Source organism: Mchenga conophoros, linkage group LG1 (genome assembly GCF_057382185.1).
Source record: "Mchenga conophoros isolate Kocher_MC1m ecotype Shallow Benthic linkage group LG1, M_conophoros_male_GT1.1, whole genome shotgun sequence".
Lineage (NCBI taxonomy): Eukaryota > Metazoa > Chordata > Actinopteri > Cichliformes > Cichlidae > Mchenga > Mchenga conophoros.
Genome location: NC_140526.1, coordinates 28,282,871 through 28,296,855, shown reverse-complemented (window position 1 = coordinate 28,296,855; position 13,985 = coordinate 28,282,871). Strand labels below are relative to the sequence as shown.

At 39.0% G+C, this 13,985-nt stretch overlaps 1 protein-coding gene across 6 annotated transcripts in view; it reads right to left on the bottom strand.

The window, feature by feature from the left end:
- The window catches only part of cdkl5 (cyclin dependent kinase like 5), a 41,985-nt gene extending 29,836 nt beyond the window's left edge, over positions 1-12,149 (bottom strand). For 2 of the 6 annotated variants that reach the window (XM_085272989.1, XM_085273014.1), the window contains exons 1-3: positions 11,813-12,149; positions 8,542-8,911; positions 3,776-3,810 (exon numbers count right to left, since the gene is read on the bottom strand). In XM_085272989.1, the coding sequence (XP_085129115.1) occupies positions 3,776-3,810; positions 8,542-8,578 (72 nt within the window). In that variant the 5' untranslated portion in view covers positions 8,579-8,911; positions 11,813-12,149. Of the gene's footprint in view, positions 1-3,775; positions 3,811-8,541; positions 8,912-11,608 lie in introns of all 6 variants that reach the window. The other 4 variants (XM_085273028.1, XM_085273022.1, XM_085273005.1 and 1 more) reach the window with 3 other exon arrangements.
- Positions 12,150-13,985: the final 1,836 nt, after the last annotated feature.

The window sequence follows — 13,985 nt, the reverse complement described above, 5'->3', positions numbered from 1 at the left end:
TTCTCAGTAGAGCTGAGGTCAGGGCTTTGGGAAAGTCATTCCAGAAGCCTATGTTAACGTGAATGATTTATTAATTCCAGAACCCGTTTTGATGTGTTTGGGATCATTGTCCTCCTGTTGGAACATACAACTATGTCCAAGTTTTGTTGATTTGGGCTGAAGTTTAAAAATTTGGAGGTAGTCTGCCTTTATTATTCCATCCACTGTTCCCTCAAAGCATGATGCTACCACCACCATGCATGATAGTTGCTATAGTCTTCTTAGGCCTGAGATACTCACCTTTACTCTTGTCACTGTGTCCAAAAATCTTAGTCTTTGTCTCGTGTGACCATAAAATTTTCTTCAGAAGGTATTTGGCTTGTCCATTTGAGCAGCTTCTTTCTTCGTTGGCTTTACTGTGGACAGCGACGCTGGTGTTTCAGCAGTTTCCAGTTCATAGCAGCCTTGAGACTCAGCAGTTCCTGGGTTGTTTTTGAACATCTGCACATTTCTTCTCATTGGAGGGTAAAAGTCTGGGTCCTTTTTCAGACCCTGGCGAAGTGTTGACACATCCAAATAAGTTGTACTTATGTAAACTGTTTGAACTGAATTTCTTGGACTCTGTTGTTGTTTAGAAATGACTCAGAAACCTATAGTTCAGCCTGTATGTATACTTTTGTCCTTCAGCCAATTAGAGAAAGTTTAAATTGTTTTTTAAAGTCATTAAGCATACAGCAACAACAATCATTCACCCTGGAAAAAAAACAATTTAAAGAAATCATTCAAATTTAAAAGTTACCATGACTTCTATGTCCATGTGTGTAAACTTCGGACAACAACTCTACGTTGACTTGAAAGCTATAGCTACATATTACTTTGCAAAAATGGACAGAATTTCATTAGAAGGGGGTTAATCTACACAACTACCTTCTGTAAGTTTAAGCACATTTAGCTGCTAATTATGATCACGTAGCAAAAAGCTTTGTTATTTCTGAAAGATGAAATAACAACCTACTTCCTACTAACTGAATTAATAAGGTATTAAATATGTCTTTGGTAAATTTGTTACATTTTTTTACCCTCAAAATTCACAGCATATAAGCAACATGCACAGGTAGCAGCGTGCTGTGCTGTCACTGTGACCTGCTCACGCTTCTTGACTATTAGGCTATACTTGTTCTTGGCGCTAATAGAAAACAACAGAAACAATGCTGAATGGATATGCATGATGCCAAACCACAGAACTACGTGGGGGCCTTTCAGATTTGACAATATAAAAACTCTAATAAAGATAACTGACTGCACACGTTTAACATGACCAGTAGAGATAAAAGGTGCTAACTGAATGAGTGTGTTAGCTTACAACTTATTTTGCAGATAACTTTCAACAGCGTAGCAGCAATCATCATGCAAGTTTACCTAATGTTACATTGTGTAGGATGGGTCCAATAAAATCTATCAGACAATATCCTCCTGAGGCATGTCGTATATTCCAGTGAATTGTGGCATTAATTAAAAAATATACTGGCAACCACCAGTGCTACCACCAAGCCTACGAGCAGACACCCCTATGGTATCACTTTCAAAATCCCATGTCGCCTTGTTCTTGAGTCATCACATTCACAAACTTAGGTGTGTATGTCGCCCACCTGACATGGCGACAAAATACCCAGTCACCCAGTTGCCCTCATATCCAACTGCACAACTCTTCTGTTTGGCCCACAAGCCCATGCAGAGAGTCTAAACACATGATGGCAGTAAGAGAAAAAGGAGAGATTTGACGTGGTTGGGAAGGAAATGTTTCATTCCTAAAATTTATTCAAATATTACAAAACTGGCCCTTTGTATTTTGCCTCATTTCCTTTTGACTGGTTGGTATTCACATGCGAGCCTTATTAGAAGTCACACTGTGAAAATTTGTCCTTCAGCTGCAGGCGGTCTTTGGTTGCATGTGCACTAGTGTTTTGCAGAGCAGTTTTAATAAATTTGGACTAAAGTCCAAAATTTCAACAGTGTAAAAAAGGTCTTTGAGCTTTGTTTGAGAATTCCCAATCATTACAAGTCAAAAAGACAAACAATGTAATGTAATCATTTTGATTTGGAAAGTTCTCACATGTTGAGAAAATTCATTTACTTTATAAACAGACTGCAGAGAAACAAGTAATAGGACCATATAACAGCTAAAGATAAGCTTGAAACCGCACCGTTATATTAAGTAAGACACAGCTGGATGAGTCACACCTTCAGCCCTTTCATTCATGCATACAAAGTACATTAATGGCTCACATTTAATAACTTTGTTTTAAGAGTCACCGCTAAAATCCAACGTGATCTAACAATGTCTGTCAGAGAACATTCAGACTCATGCTTACAGCGTGACACAGTGAGTAAGCACCAAGTAAGTGATTCATATGAGGGTGCACATGTACAAGTGGTGACATTAAAGTTTCTAATCTACCTTTAAGGTGGCTGTAACCATTCTTTCACTCTAAAGGGATTCCCTGTCTATTCATCCATCCCATCATCCGATAAATAAACCACTTTCTCCACTATTTTTTAGGACATAAATGCAATACTAACGGTTCCATCTGCCTCAGCTTTACCTTGTGTTTTATAACAATTGGCAAATGATAATAACTTGCATGATAAACACTTGCTTGGCATTGCAAGTATAAGTACCCTAGCACAAATAGCCTCACAGCTTTGAGATGTGCTTTTGGTGAGGCTGCAAATGTTGGTGTGCATGAGGTAAATTTTGCCATCTGCCAATGAGCACAGTGGTCTGTAGCTCAAAATTTGTGACCACGCACATTGTCTGCAAAACAAATGGACCAACTGTGGGTGTGTTAGAAAAGCGAAATGAACTTTATTTCGTTTTGCATTATAATTGCTCGCTGGTCGATTTTGTGCAATAGCAGAATCTTCCAAACTAAGCCATCAATAAATGTTCTCTATGAAAACAGCAGATCTGTTCCTTATTAAATGAATTAGACCTGTAAGTCTAAGCTGTACTTATACAGCTTGTCTCCCTACTGTAAGCTACAGAAATATGGTTGTTAAAATACAGACCAGATGCTTTATATGGAAAAAAAAGTAGTGGTAATCTTTCAGCTGTTTTCAGTCCCATTGCCACAGATGTATAAAATCCAGCACATAGCCATGCAGTCTGGCTTTACAACCATTTGTGAAAGAATGATTTGTTCTACAGAGCTCACTGGTTGTAATTTCTTCCCTCCCTCAATTGTAAATGATAACATTGCAAAAGAGAAGTTTCTAAGAACCACTACAACTCAGCGACAAAGGGTCAGACCACTGGAGTTACAGAGCGGGGTCACTGAATGCTGAGATGCATAGTATGTAAAAGTTGCTAGTGCTCTACAGACATCCAAACCTTCTCCGGCATTAACATCTGCACAAAACTGGGAGCTGGGAGCTTCAGGGTATCCGTTTCCATTACTGAGCAGCTACTCTTGATAATGTGTAGGTGGCTCAGCACTTCTGTCTACATAGTATATCGACTTAGAGCCAAGCAAAGGATTTCCTCCATTACTGTATGCTTTTACAATGGGTTAAAACACGCTAGCTAACATTTCAGGGATGAAATAGGGATGAAACATCACTGTTGACATTGTAGTTTTCTGAGTATTTTAACCATCATACCAGTCACATTTGTTTCAGTCTTCATCACCGTACCATTCTTCTCAGTGAAAGTTTGCCACCATCCAAACACTTTACATCACAATAAAACAAACCAGGCATACTGTAAGACTCTGAGAAATCAGAAATACTATCTTACCTTATGCCTGCACTTGAGCACCACTCCATATGCTCCTGGACAAGAAGAAATGGAGAGAAAGATGCAAACGCTCAATAAAAAAGTGAGACTCAGATGTGGTGTTAAAGTTTTGACATCTTAATTATGCTTTGACCTCCAAACCTCAAACAAACAGGTTCATGAAAAAGAAGTACAGTAGGTGAGAACCACCAGAGAAACAGCCGTTAATAGGTGAGGCGGAGGCATGCATACTCGCTCTCCCACACACAACACACACTCACAGCTATACCTTTCACAAGTAACACACACACACACACACACACACACACACACACACACACACACACACACACACACACACACACACACACACACACACACACCGTGTCCCTGTTCCTGTCTTTACTAAGACAGATGATTGTGTCAGTTTAACAAGACTGGGATGATGGCTGATATTTCAGAAGTCGAGTCTCTGGCTCTGTCCTGCAAGGATGTCAGCTGGACTCGCATTTGCTGAAGTTAATGTTTTCCACGTCTTTCCAAATTGCTCTTTTTGCTGTTCAGATCACATATGCAACGTAATGGGTTAGGTAATGCTGCTTGTCTTTCTGCCAGAATCGGTCTGTTTTTGTGGCAATGGCCTGATTTCTGTGCAGAGTTTTAGAGATTTTTATAGCTTCAGTCTTACGGAGAATGATGCCCTTTTGCCTTGACACCATCTGTCACTTAGCTTGCTTTCGGAGTTACTTTCAGTGTTTATTTTTTTCTTGTTTTTCTTTTTTTTTTGTGAAAGGAAATTAAAAACAACAACAATTAAAACCTATTTTTTTATAATGATATTTCTTATCATAAGATTTTTGATTCATTCAAATATTTATCTGTTTGCTATAGGGGCAGAAAGAGGTGCAGATATGAAGAGAAGCCTGTAGAAATATAGTTTGTCTTTACAGAAAAACTGTAGAAATGGTCTCTGTGGTAACATTTATGCAGTTCCAGAGTTTTACAAAGTTGATTTACTTACATGGTAAAACAAACATTTTATCAATACACATAAATTGCTGGCAATAAATGGCACAGACCTCTCACAAGCGTGTGCATGAGTTACATGATTATGGGAATTTCAAAAACCCACTTAAGTTGTTTCATAATTCCTTTCTTACTTTCTCCATGGACAACGATAGGTGAGTGGTGCTAGTTAGAGTATTTAATGTCCCAGCAGTATTACAAGTACACGTACAAATGTGTTTCTTTGATAAATCACAGGAACATGAATGTGTTAATAAGCAGTAAGGAGAGAATGGTGACTCCTAAATAACATTCTTAAACCCATTGTTCCTTCACTGGGCTGGTTTCAGTCATTATGCAAATGTACTGTTTATAAGATCGGGGAAACCTGCAGTTTCTCCCACAAAACGCTACGTCCAGATGAACAGAATCAACTTTTGGAGATTCTTAAGAAAGATCCTTACAACATTCAAACTCCCTGTTTAGCTAACTGCATTCTAAAAGGAAACACTTAAAAAATATTAGAAGCTAAAAATGCAGCAGCTGTTTATTCAGATCTTTTTTTTTTTAAATTCTCTGTCACGTTTGAAAAACATGTAGCAACTGTGAAGGAGTTTTGTCTACAAAGAACAAAATGTTCTGAAGTTGCTTTACCTCTGATTCATGAGTATGACAAAAAATCTTCTTTATAGTTTTGCTGACTAAAGTTTACATACATTGTAGGGGTGCAACGATACACAAAATTCACGGTTCGGTTCGATACTTTGGTGTCACAGTTCGATATTTTTTCGATACAAAAAAAAATGTTCATGCCTTTTTAATTTGTCATTTATTAAAATTATAAATATATATTTTAACTCAAAAGTACAGTTTTTAAATTTAATGTTGCTGAAACAAAAAAGTAATAAAAAATAAATATATCTGATTGAGGAATCACTCATCTTTGGAAAAGAGAGTTTATTACAGAGAAATGGCTCTTTCAAAATAAAAGCTATACTATACGCTTCTTCTGGGCTATATTCTCAGCAGCATATTAAACATATCAGGTCCCCATAAGGAGAATCATGTGCTAACAGCGGTAAAGTTTGTAGCAGTGCTTGTTGTTTTTGTCTGCTTCCACTTGTCTTTGCACTAGGATGATGTCAGAGTAAATGTGCAGTCATATTCGTTGTGTTCCCACTAGTGCTGTCAGCGTTAATCTCGTTGAAATGACTTTAACTCCACAACACCGCAAATCTCCGTTAACGAGCTACTGTGGATCGCCCTGTGCATGGGGCTGGACGGCCAACACCTTAACAGCAAACTGTGCTAACACACTAGCTCCCAAAAATGTAATTGAGCATTGCGTGACACATCCGACATACTGTTTTACTTTAGTCCATGACACGCTTACCTTCAGGGTCATACGTCACATGAAAACCAAAATAGTTCCAAACGCCAGATCTAAATGAGGGTGGGGGAGGTTCAATTTGCCATTTTGCAAGGAGAGCTTAACTTCTGTCTCGCTAGCTTGCCCTGCGCTCAGTGAATCTGCGTTCGACTACTCTGCCTAGGCTGCATTGTCGAGCGCTCAACACAGACAGCATCGTCAGAAGGAAAGTTGATAAAATAAATTAAAAATTTTGTATTGTTCGATACATATGCTTACCGAACCGAAAGCACTGTATCGAACGTTCAACATCGACACGAGTACCATCGCACCCCTAATACATTGGTATTAGGATGTATTTAGAGAAAAAAAGACACAATTTCACTGGAAGAAAAAGATGAAACAATTTTTAGTGATAGCATACATTTAAAATACAGCAAACCCATCTGTGTCAACGCTGAAGAAAAATGGCAATACAATAAAAAAGCGAGTTGGCAGAGACAACAGTTAACTTTAATATATGCCGCCAGGGTTACACTGTATATATAAAACATACTCTGTGTAAAGTATGAAAAATGTGTACACACAGAGCTTTTAACATGAGAAAAACAAACAAACAGAAAACTGTATGAAAACTGTTATTGCGGTTCGTTGTGTACATAACTTTTTGATAGATGTAGTAACGAGTGCTGGTGTAGATCACAGTTTGCGAGAATTACCAACAGCAGAATAAACACTTGGCTACTCTGTCTTCTCACATTACAGTAAGGCAGGAATACATGTCGATCCAGCTCAGTCAAATCAGCTGCAAATCACGCTGCTGGCTACAAGAAGCAGAAGCTACACGGATTGCTAATTAAAGGGCGTTTGTGTGGCTCACTTAAGAGTCACTCACAGCTAAAAGTGCAATTTTATTTATTTTATTTATATAAACCTTAAAGAAAAGTACGATTAGGAATAAAAATAGCAGAATCAAGGATGAGCTTTTCCGAAAAACCAAGACTAATTTATGCTGTTGAAAATTTCACAAAGTTGATTTGCAAGAATTACTTACATGCATATTCAACATTTCAGCAATACTCATATGGTGCTGAAAAATGTGTGGTTTCTACGATTTCTTAATAAGGCATTTTACATCCTCCAAGCTAAACACTTCCAACCAAAACCATATACAGTGCTTTTCTCATCTATAAACAGGATGTCTTTGTCAGACAGGCACTGCTAATTTTATCCTAAGCAGTAAAACAAGTGATTATATTAAATCATCTCATACTAACCAAGAACAAAGTAAGGCTAGAGTAGCATTGAAAGTTAGAACTACCTGTACATGGCAAATTCAGCGTTTTATAGATTGAAGCAATATTAGTTTCATCAGCACTACAAATCAGTTCTTGCTCTTGAGTTTGGAGTGTCTTTTAATTCAATAAGTAATTTTAATTGAAACTAGATTTTCTAAGCAGTGCTTATCAAACTCAGCACTTCTTTCTGGCCAGGAAGGCGCTGATCCTACCCTTTGAACTAAAGGCTTTAGGCATGGGAACCCATTGGCTATCATCTGATAACATTTTGGGGCTTCCGGAGTAGCCAGACTTCCTATCCCACATGAAAGTTATCATTTAACAATGCAGACAAATTCAAAGAAAAAATCTAATTGAATAAAAATGTGCAATTCTTTGGACTGGCTGTTTACCTGTATGCAAACAACACCTTCTTAAACATGTTTGGTCTAAACAAAAATCTTGTCCCCGTGCCTGCAGATTCTGCATATTCATACTCATATTTTTGTTTGCTGCACCAAGACCAAGAAGGGTTGGACTGCACTGATGATGATGATAATCACACAGAATAGAAGCAACTGAACGTGATTAAGGAATAAAAACAGAGACTGTTAGAGAAGATAAACTGAGCAGCAGAGGGGTGAGCATGCTTGACTGTTAACATACTGATTAAATTAGTGCTGTGGAAAGGATCCAAACAACAGGTATATGCAGGGGATGTTTTCAATTTGCAAAACGGGAAAGAGCGAGGCTTCATAGTAAAACCTTTAAAGGCATTCTTATCAAACAGGCATACATGCAAACAAAAAAACCCAAAACAATTTTGTTTTAAGATAAATATGGCGACCTAATGACCAAAGCTATTATTATAACGAATTAGACATTACTCCATGGGAGACTTCACCACACTCTGAGGCTCATGCGCCCCTTTAAAATCTGCCTGTGCTCAAAAATGCTAAAGTAGGATATATACTCTCTGTCAACAGCTATGTGTGTAGGTTTCAGCTGTGCAGTGTAAGACACCTGAATCCCATTAAAATGTACACTGGTTATGACCCCAGTGTTACCAGCAACAGTACATAAAGTCTTCAAGTTTTAAAGCATGCAGTGAAATCTGCCGTGTAAAATCCACCCACCTTCGCCCACAATGCCAAGGACTTCAAACTTATTCATTACATCACCGAGAGTGAGGGCTCCTCCAGCGGGTGAAATGAGCTGCTCGGGTTTTTAGCGAGGAGACTCCTGCTTTGACCAGCCGGTGGAGTGAACTGTGGACTCCAGGAGGAACATTGCAAGCGTCTGACCACAGCCCATCTTCACTCCCTTTACACCATAGCTTCTCTCTTTCCCTCTCTCTGCCTCTTTTCTGGACTTTTTAAAAATATCTCTTATTATTGTAATTATTAGGTATCTGAGTCGAGTGTATTCAGATGTCCTTTGCGCTCCCTTTATTCCATGTGCTGATGTCCTTCTTCTACTTCCATCCAACACTACATGCCGGCAAACCTGGAAGACCAGAGACAAAAACAAAGATGCAATTAAATATGTTGTCAAAGGGTCTCTCTGAAGGTCCAAATATCCCATCATTCCTTGCACAGGGAGTTGCATGCTCTTAGTCTTCCTGACACAGACAGTGAATAAGTAGGACATGTAGATATACAGAAAGACAATATTTCCTTGAGGACATGTTTAAATAACTCATGGCTTAAGCATGACTTCCACACAGATCCCATCTATTCTAATTAGCTATACATCAACATGGAGGATGCTGCAGGAAGCATGTCAACAACATAGGTGCTCAGAAGATCCTCAGAAGAGGATTCTTCTGAGTGATCCCCTACCCTTTTCTCTACCGTCCCTACAAAAAAAGGGATTTTTGCTATTTAATAAAGTTATTGACAGCCATTGGATGGAGTGCTTTAATATCCATGGTGCGAGGAGAATGAATCCTCTTTAATTTGCCTACAGCACTCGGCAACCATCAGCAGGTCAAAGTTTCCACTTATCCGATAAAACATCTCCGCACTTACTAAATGGGTTGGCACAATTTTGGTAACAAACAGTGATGCATGATATAGCCCACAGATTTCGGCCTGACTTTCCCTCTGGAGGCGCCAGCTGAGTGATGTTTGTGGTTTTCAGTGAAAGGTCTCTACTTGATTAACCATCACATTCTGTGTCGTCATTCGTGTTTCCTGTCGTCAACTCCAAAAAAATTTGTCAAGTACTTTATGTAATCCCAGAAAGCTGATTGTGTTCATCATCTTGGTGGGAGAAATGTTTCGTCACTCATCCAATTGAGTGATAGTGACTGAAGAAGTCACTTGGATGAGTGATTAAACGTTTCTCCCACTGTAAACACGACATCCAGGTGAACACGATCAAGCTTTCTGGGATTTCCTTACCTGGATGCATGCATCAAGATATTTTACATAACACCTAAATATTGCAAAACTATTAACAGTTTTTGTGTTTGGGCTAACAAGGAAGTGTTAACAAGGTAAACTGGATGTTGAACACAGTAAAAATGACACATTCTTGGTATTAGCAAGTTAACCCTCTGAGGTCTAAGTCATCACAACTCAAACAAGCAAAAATAATATGTAATTATGGTTTTTAATGAGTTGTTCTCCCAGTTTTAGCAATCACAGAACAAAGAAAATAATCATTCTAAATGACAAACATCAAAATCTACTCTCATTAGTTCCTCAAATAGGTCTGCTTTGTCTTTCTCCAAACTATAGCATTAGGGTAAGAATTGGGTCATCATTACAACCTACACCTCAGCAATACCCTCTCAGGTGTGGCGTCAGACTTGAACTTAGCTCCGAGCACTCGATCACACAGCGTGACAACACCCAGATCATCTGTAGAATTATTGGGTGAAATTCAATCAAGGAAAGCGGATGTGTAAATTCACGTCTGCGTCAGGAGGATTTAGAACAATCCCGGTGACCTCTTGGGTTTTAAGCTAAAGGATCATTAGGTCAAAAACAGTTGTTTTACTTTCCAAAACCACTCTCACATCAGCAACAGTTACACTTTGTGAAGTGACCGCTGTCTCTGCAGAACTCTGAATCTGTCAAGCCGAGATGGTTGATGTAAAGATTTAACATTCTCCCTCTTTGCTTATAGTTACCCCTCAATCTTTCTGTGAGGTTATTATACATCTATGTACAAGTAATATTGTTATTATTTTGTTTAAGCAAAGCAAAGAAAAAAAAGCCCCAGAACAATTACATCTAAAGGCAGACTGTCTCTTGTCACACATCCAAAAACTGACCACGAATATTAAATGCCTCTTTTGTAATGTGAATGCTGCTGGACAGGAACCATCAAAGCTTCTCACGGTATCAGTCCAACTTCATTTGTATAACACTTGATTTATTCAGCAGTGCAAAAAAACACTTTAATGTTGACTTGGCTCATGTGCCTGTGTGGGCGTTTTCCTATGCAGTGTACGCTCCACACAGCTAAGTCTTTCCAGGGGAAGAGATAAGGTGGACGTTAAGGCCACCCATGGCTTGTCATTTAAGGACAGTGGGTAGTGAATTAATTCGTAGTGCACATTTTAATAGGTATACGCCAGCGACAAGAGTGATCTATGAGACATTAGAGCTCATACTTTAGGGAGGAAATAAAATGGATACAGCATGCATTCGGTTTATTGATAAGCTGCTTCCTCTCCTTGCAAAACGAAATGGAAACAAGGTGAAAACATCACCGTGAAGGTCCAGAAAATACTGAATGAATATAGAATGGACGGCAACACGACACTGCAACTGAGGCTCGTTGGAGTCTGCCTGCAAAGAAACCTCGGCAATAAGTGAGTTTGGGAGTGTAAATTTAATAGGCAGGTGCGTGCGTCCGCGTGCACGAGACTATGTGTGTTTGCGTGAGGTGAGAGAGGGGGTGGGGGGAGGATAGTAATGCTGCTCTCTCTGCACCGAAACTGCGTCTCTTTCGTCGCTGCGTTGCAGAGCGCACCACCATTCCATCGCTGTCCACGCGATTCTCAGCCTACACAGCAACCAGTGCATACATTATAACGGTCCACGTTCACGACAATGTTGCACAACAACATCCACAATTCAAGAAGAAAAAAAGCCTTCACTCATGAACCCGTGGTAAGACATCATTCCCAACACATACCAAAAATGAAATCAAATCAAATCCGACGAGATAACGAGTAAAAAACCTCACCGTTTAAACCACGCGAAGGTTTACCTGCAGATGCGATGTGACGCCTGTACGAGGTGAGAAAGCTCAATCTGTGAAGCACGGAGCATCATGCCCATGAAAATGATGATGTGGGAAGACGAAGAAACATCATGTGGAGCGACAGGAGATGGAGGAGGGGGGAAACCCGGGCCTGTGCGTCGTGACACGATCAAATGTCCTACTCACTCAGTCTTTGGACGGACGGTAGACCGAATCCGCAGGCATAACGCCGATGACGGGGTGTCAATGTACCGTCAACAGTTCTTCAGAGGCTCCGCGTTCATAGCCTCAGCATCAGCTGGTTATAGCAGCAAAATCGTCATTCCTCTGAGCGACGCTGCGCACAGCCAATAGAAACACGGACGTCTGCGCGTTCCAGCAGTGGTTTAAGATCCACAGCGAGTCGAGATAAAATAAAACTTTGGGATGGAAATGCAGTCCAGCGCACTGTTTGTTGAGCGTTTGATAAGCCCGGTGATCGTCTCCTTCCAGCAGCACGCAGATTTTTACACTGTTAATTACTGCTGCTGCCTCCCTCCCCTCCCCTTTGGTCAACCCATGTTGTGTCACTGATTAAAAATGTTCCTGCAGCTCCTCTCCACTCGCTCTCACCTACACCTCCCCTCCACCAATGCACTAATTGGCGAAATCGGTGTGAATCCACTGGACTCACGGACACTGCATCGACCGGCTTCGTAATGAGAGCAGGTGTTAGAAAGATGGTGCACATTAAATGCTGCATTATTTTGTTTGTGTGTGACCCCCCCCCCCCACACACACACACACCTCCTTCTGGTCTCGGTTTGACCTTCTCGAGTTCATTTTGGCAGGTGTGATTTATCTTTTCTGAGGAAATGTGGTTAACGTGTTCATAAGATAAATGTTTTTTTCAGTTTCCGTCCAGTAGCCATTAGGAGAATAGTTTATGGAGAAAGAGGAATGCCATTAAGGCGTGTATTTATGTAAACTGTAGCAAATATCAGCAAATATAGGCTAAATGTACCTTAAAAAATTACTTACCTTTTTGTCTGAGCAACATTTGTTATACTAAAAGTTAATGACTTACAAACCCCAGTTGTCCTTTTTCAGACTGAGAGCTCTACCTGTGCCTGTATTGGATCATTTTGTCTGCCAGTGCATCACAGTGTGTGGGGTGATTGTTTATTAAAATCTAAACCTATTAAAGTAATTCCCAATGCAACAAGATACCACAATAATTATAGCACGAGGCTTGAGATTATTTCTAAATTTATGTAAAAGAAAAAGATATTACAATAAACTATTAAACTAAAACAAACAAACAAACAGGTTTCTCTGTACTGTTATGTCTATACTAAATCTGAATACATAATAGCATCCAGATAAATGGCCAGCTCATTTCTTTTGCTACACAAAGAAGTAAAAGTGCAAACATGAAATCAATTTTAAATTCCAGCCCTGCAGTTTGCTGCAGCAGCACCGTATATGTTGGTTTAACACATTACATTGTTTTAGCACATTATGACTGGATTAGTAACCCCAGTCATTAACATGGGCTTTATTACTGTGGAGAAAGATGACATTTGAATTACTTTGTTGCTTGATATGTGACAAAGTGTCAGTTTCAAACAGTACAGTTTTATAAATGTTTTAATGGACAGTAGCCAACTGACTATTATGTTACATGTTGTGTGGTGTCATTTGGTTGGTGAATGTGCATAACCATTTTACAAAGGAAAAAAAACACTTTGCCACTTGGATTTCATACCACAATTACTATGAAAAGTAATTACTGTTCATATACTGAGATTTGAAAGAGTTTGTTTTCTGCCACAGTGTCACAACTGGAAGAGGATCTTCACTTATAAACTACTGCCATGTGACAATATTTCTAGACTATTATGTAGCTATCTTTTAAATCTGTAGCTGTGTTACATAACTAATGCATTTAACTGAAATACTGTACACAAAACATACTTGAGGAACCTTAGTTGAGTATTTCTGTTACTCTATACTACTTTGGATGTTTATTCCATTACATTTCAGGTAGAAACAGTTCATTCATTACTCCTATATAGTATGGTGCTGTTATAGTCACTGAATAAATAAATGGAGAAAGGAAAAAAAAAGGGGGGAAATATACTAGAATTAACCCAAAAGGCGTTTTTATACCCATGAAATTAAAAAAAGCAAAACAAAAAAGTGACAAATGTTCAATTAGCATTATTAGAAATACTTTTTACACAAATAAATACAACATACAAAATGTTACCTAATTATATTGGTTACAATCAATTAAAATGCAATTTTAGAAAACTGAACTGTTTGAAACAGACACGTTGTTACAACTGAAGTAACAAAGCAAACAAAATGAACTCCT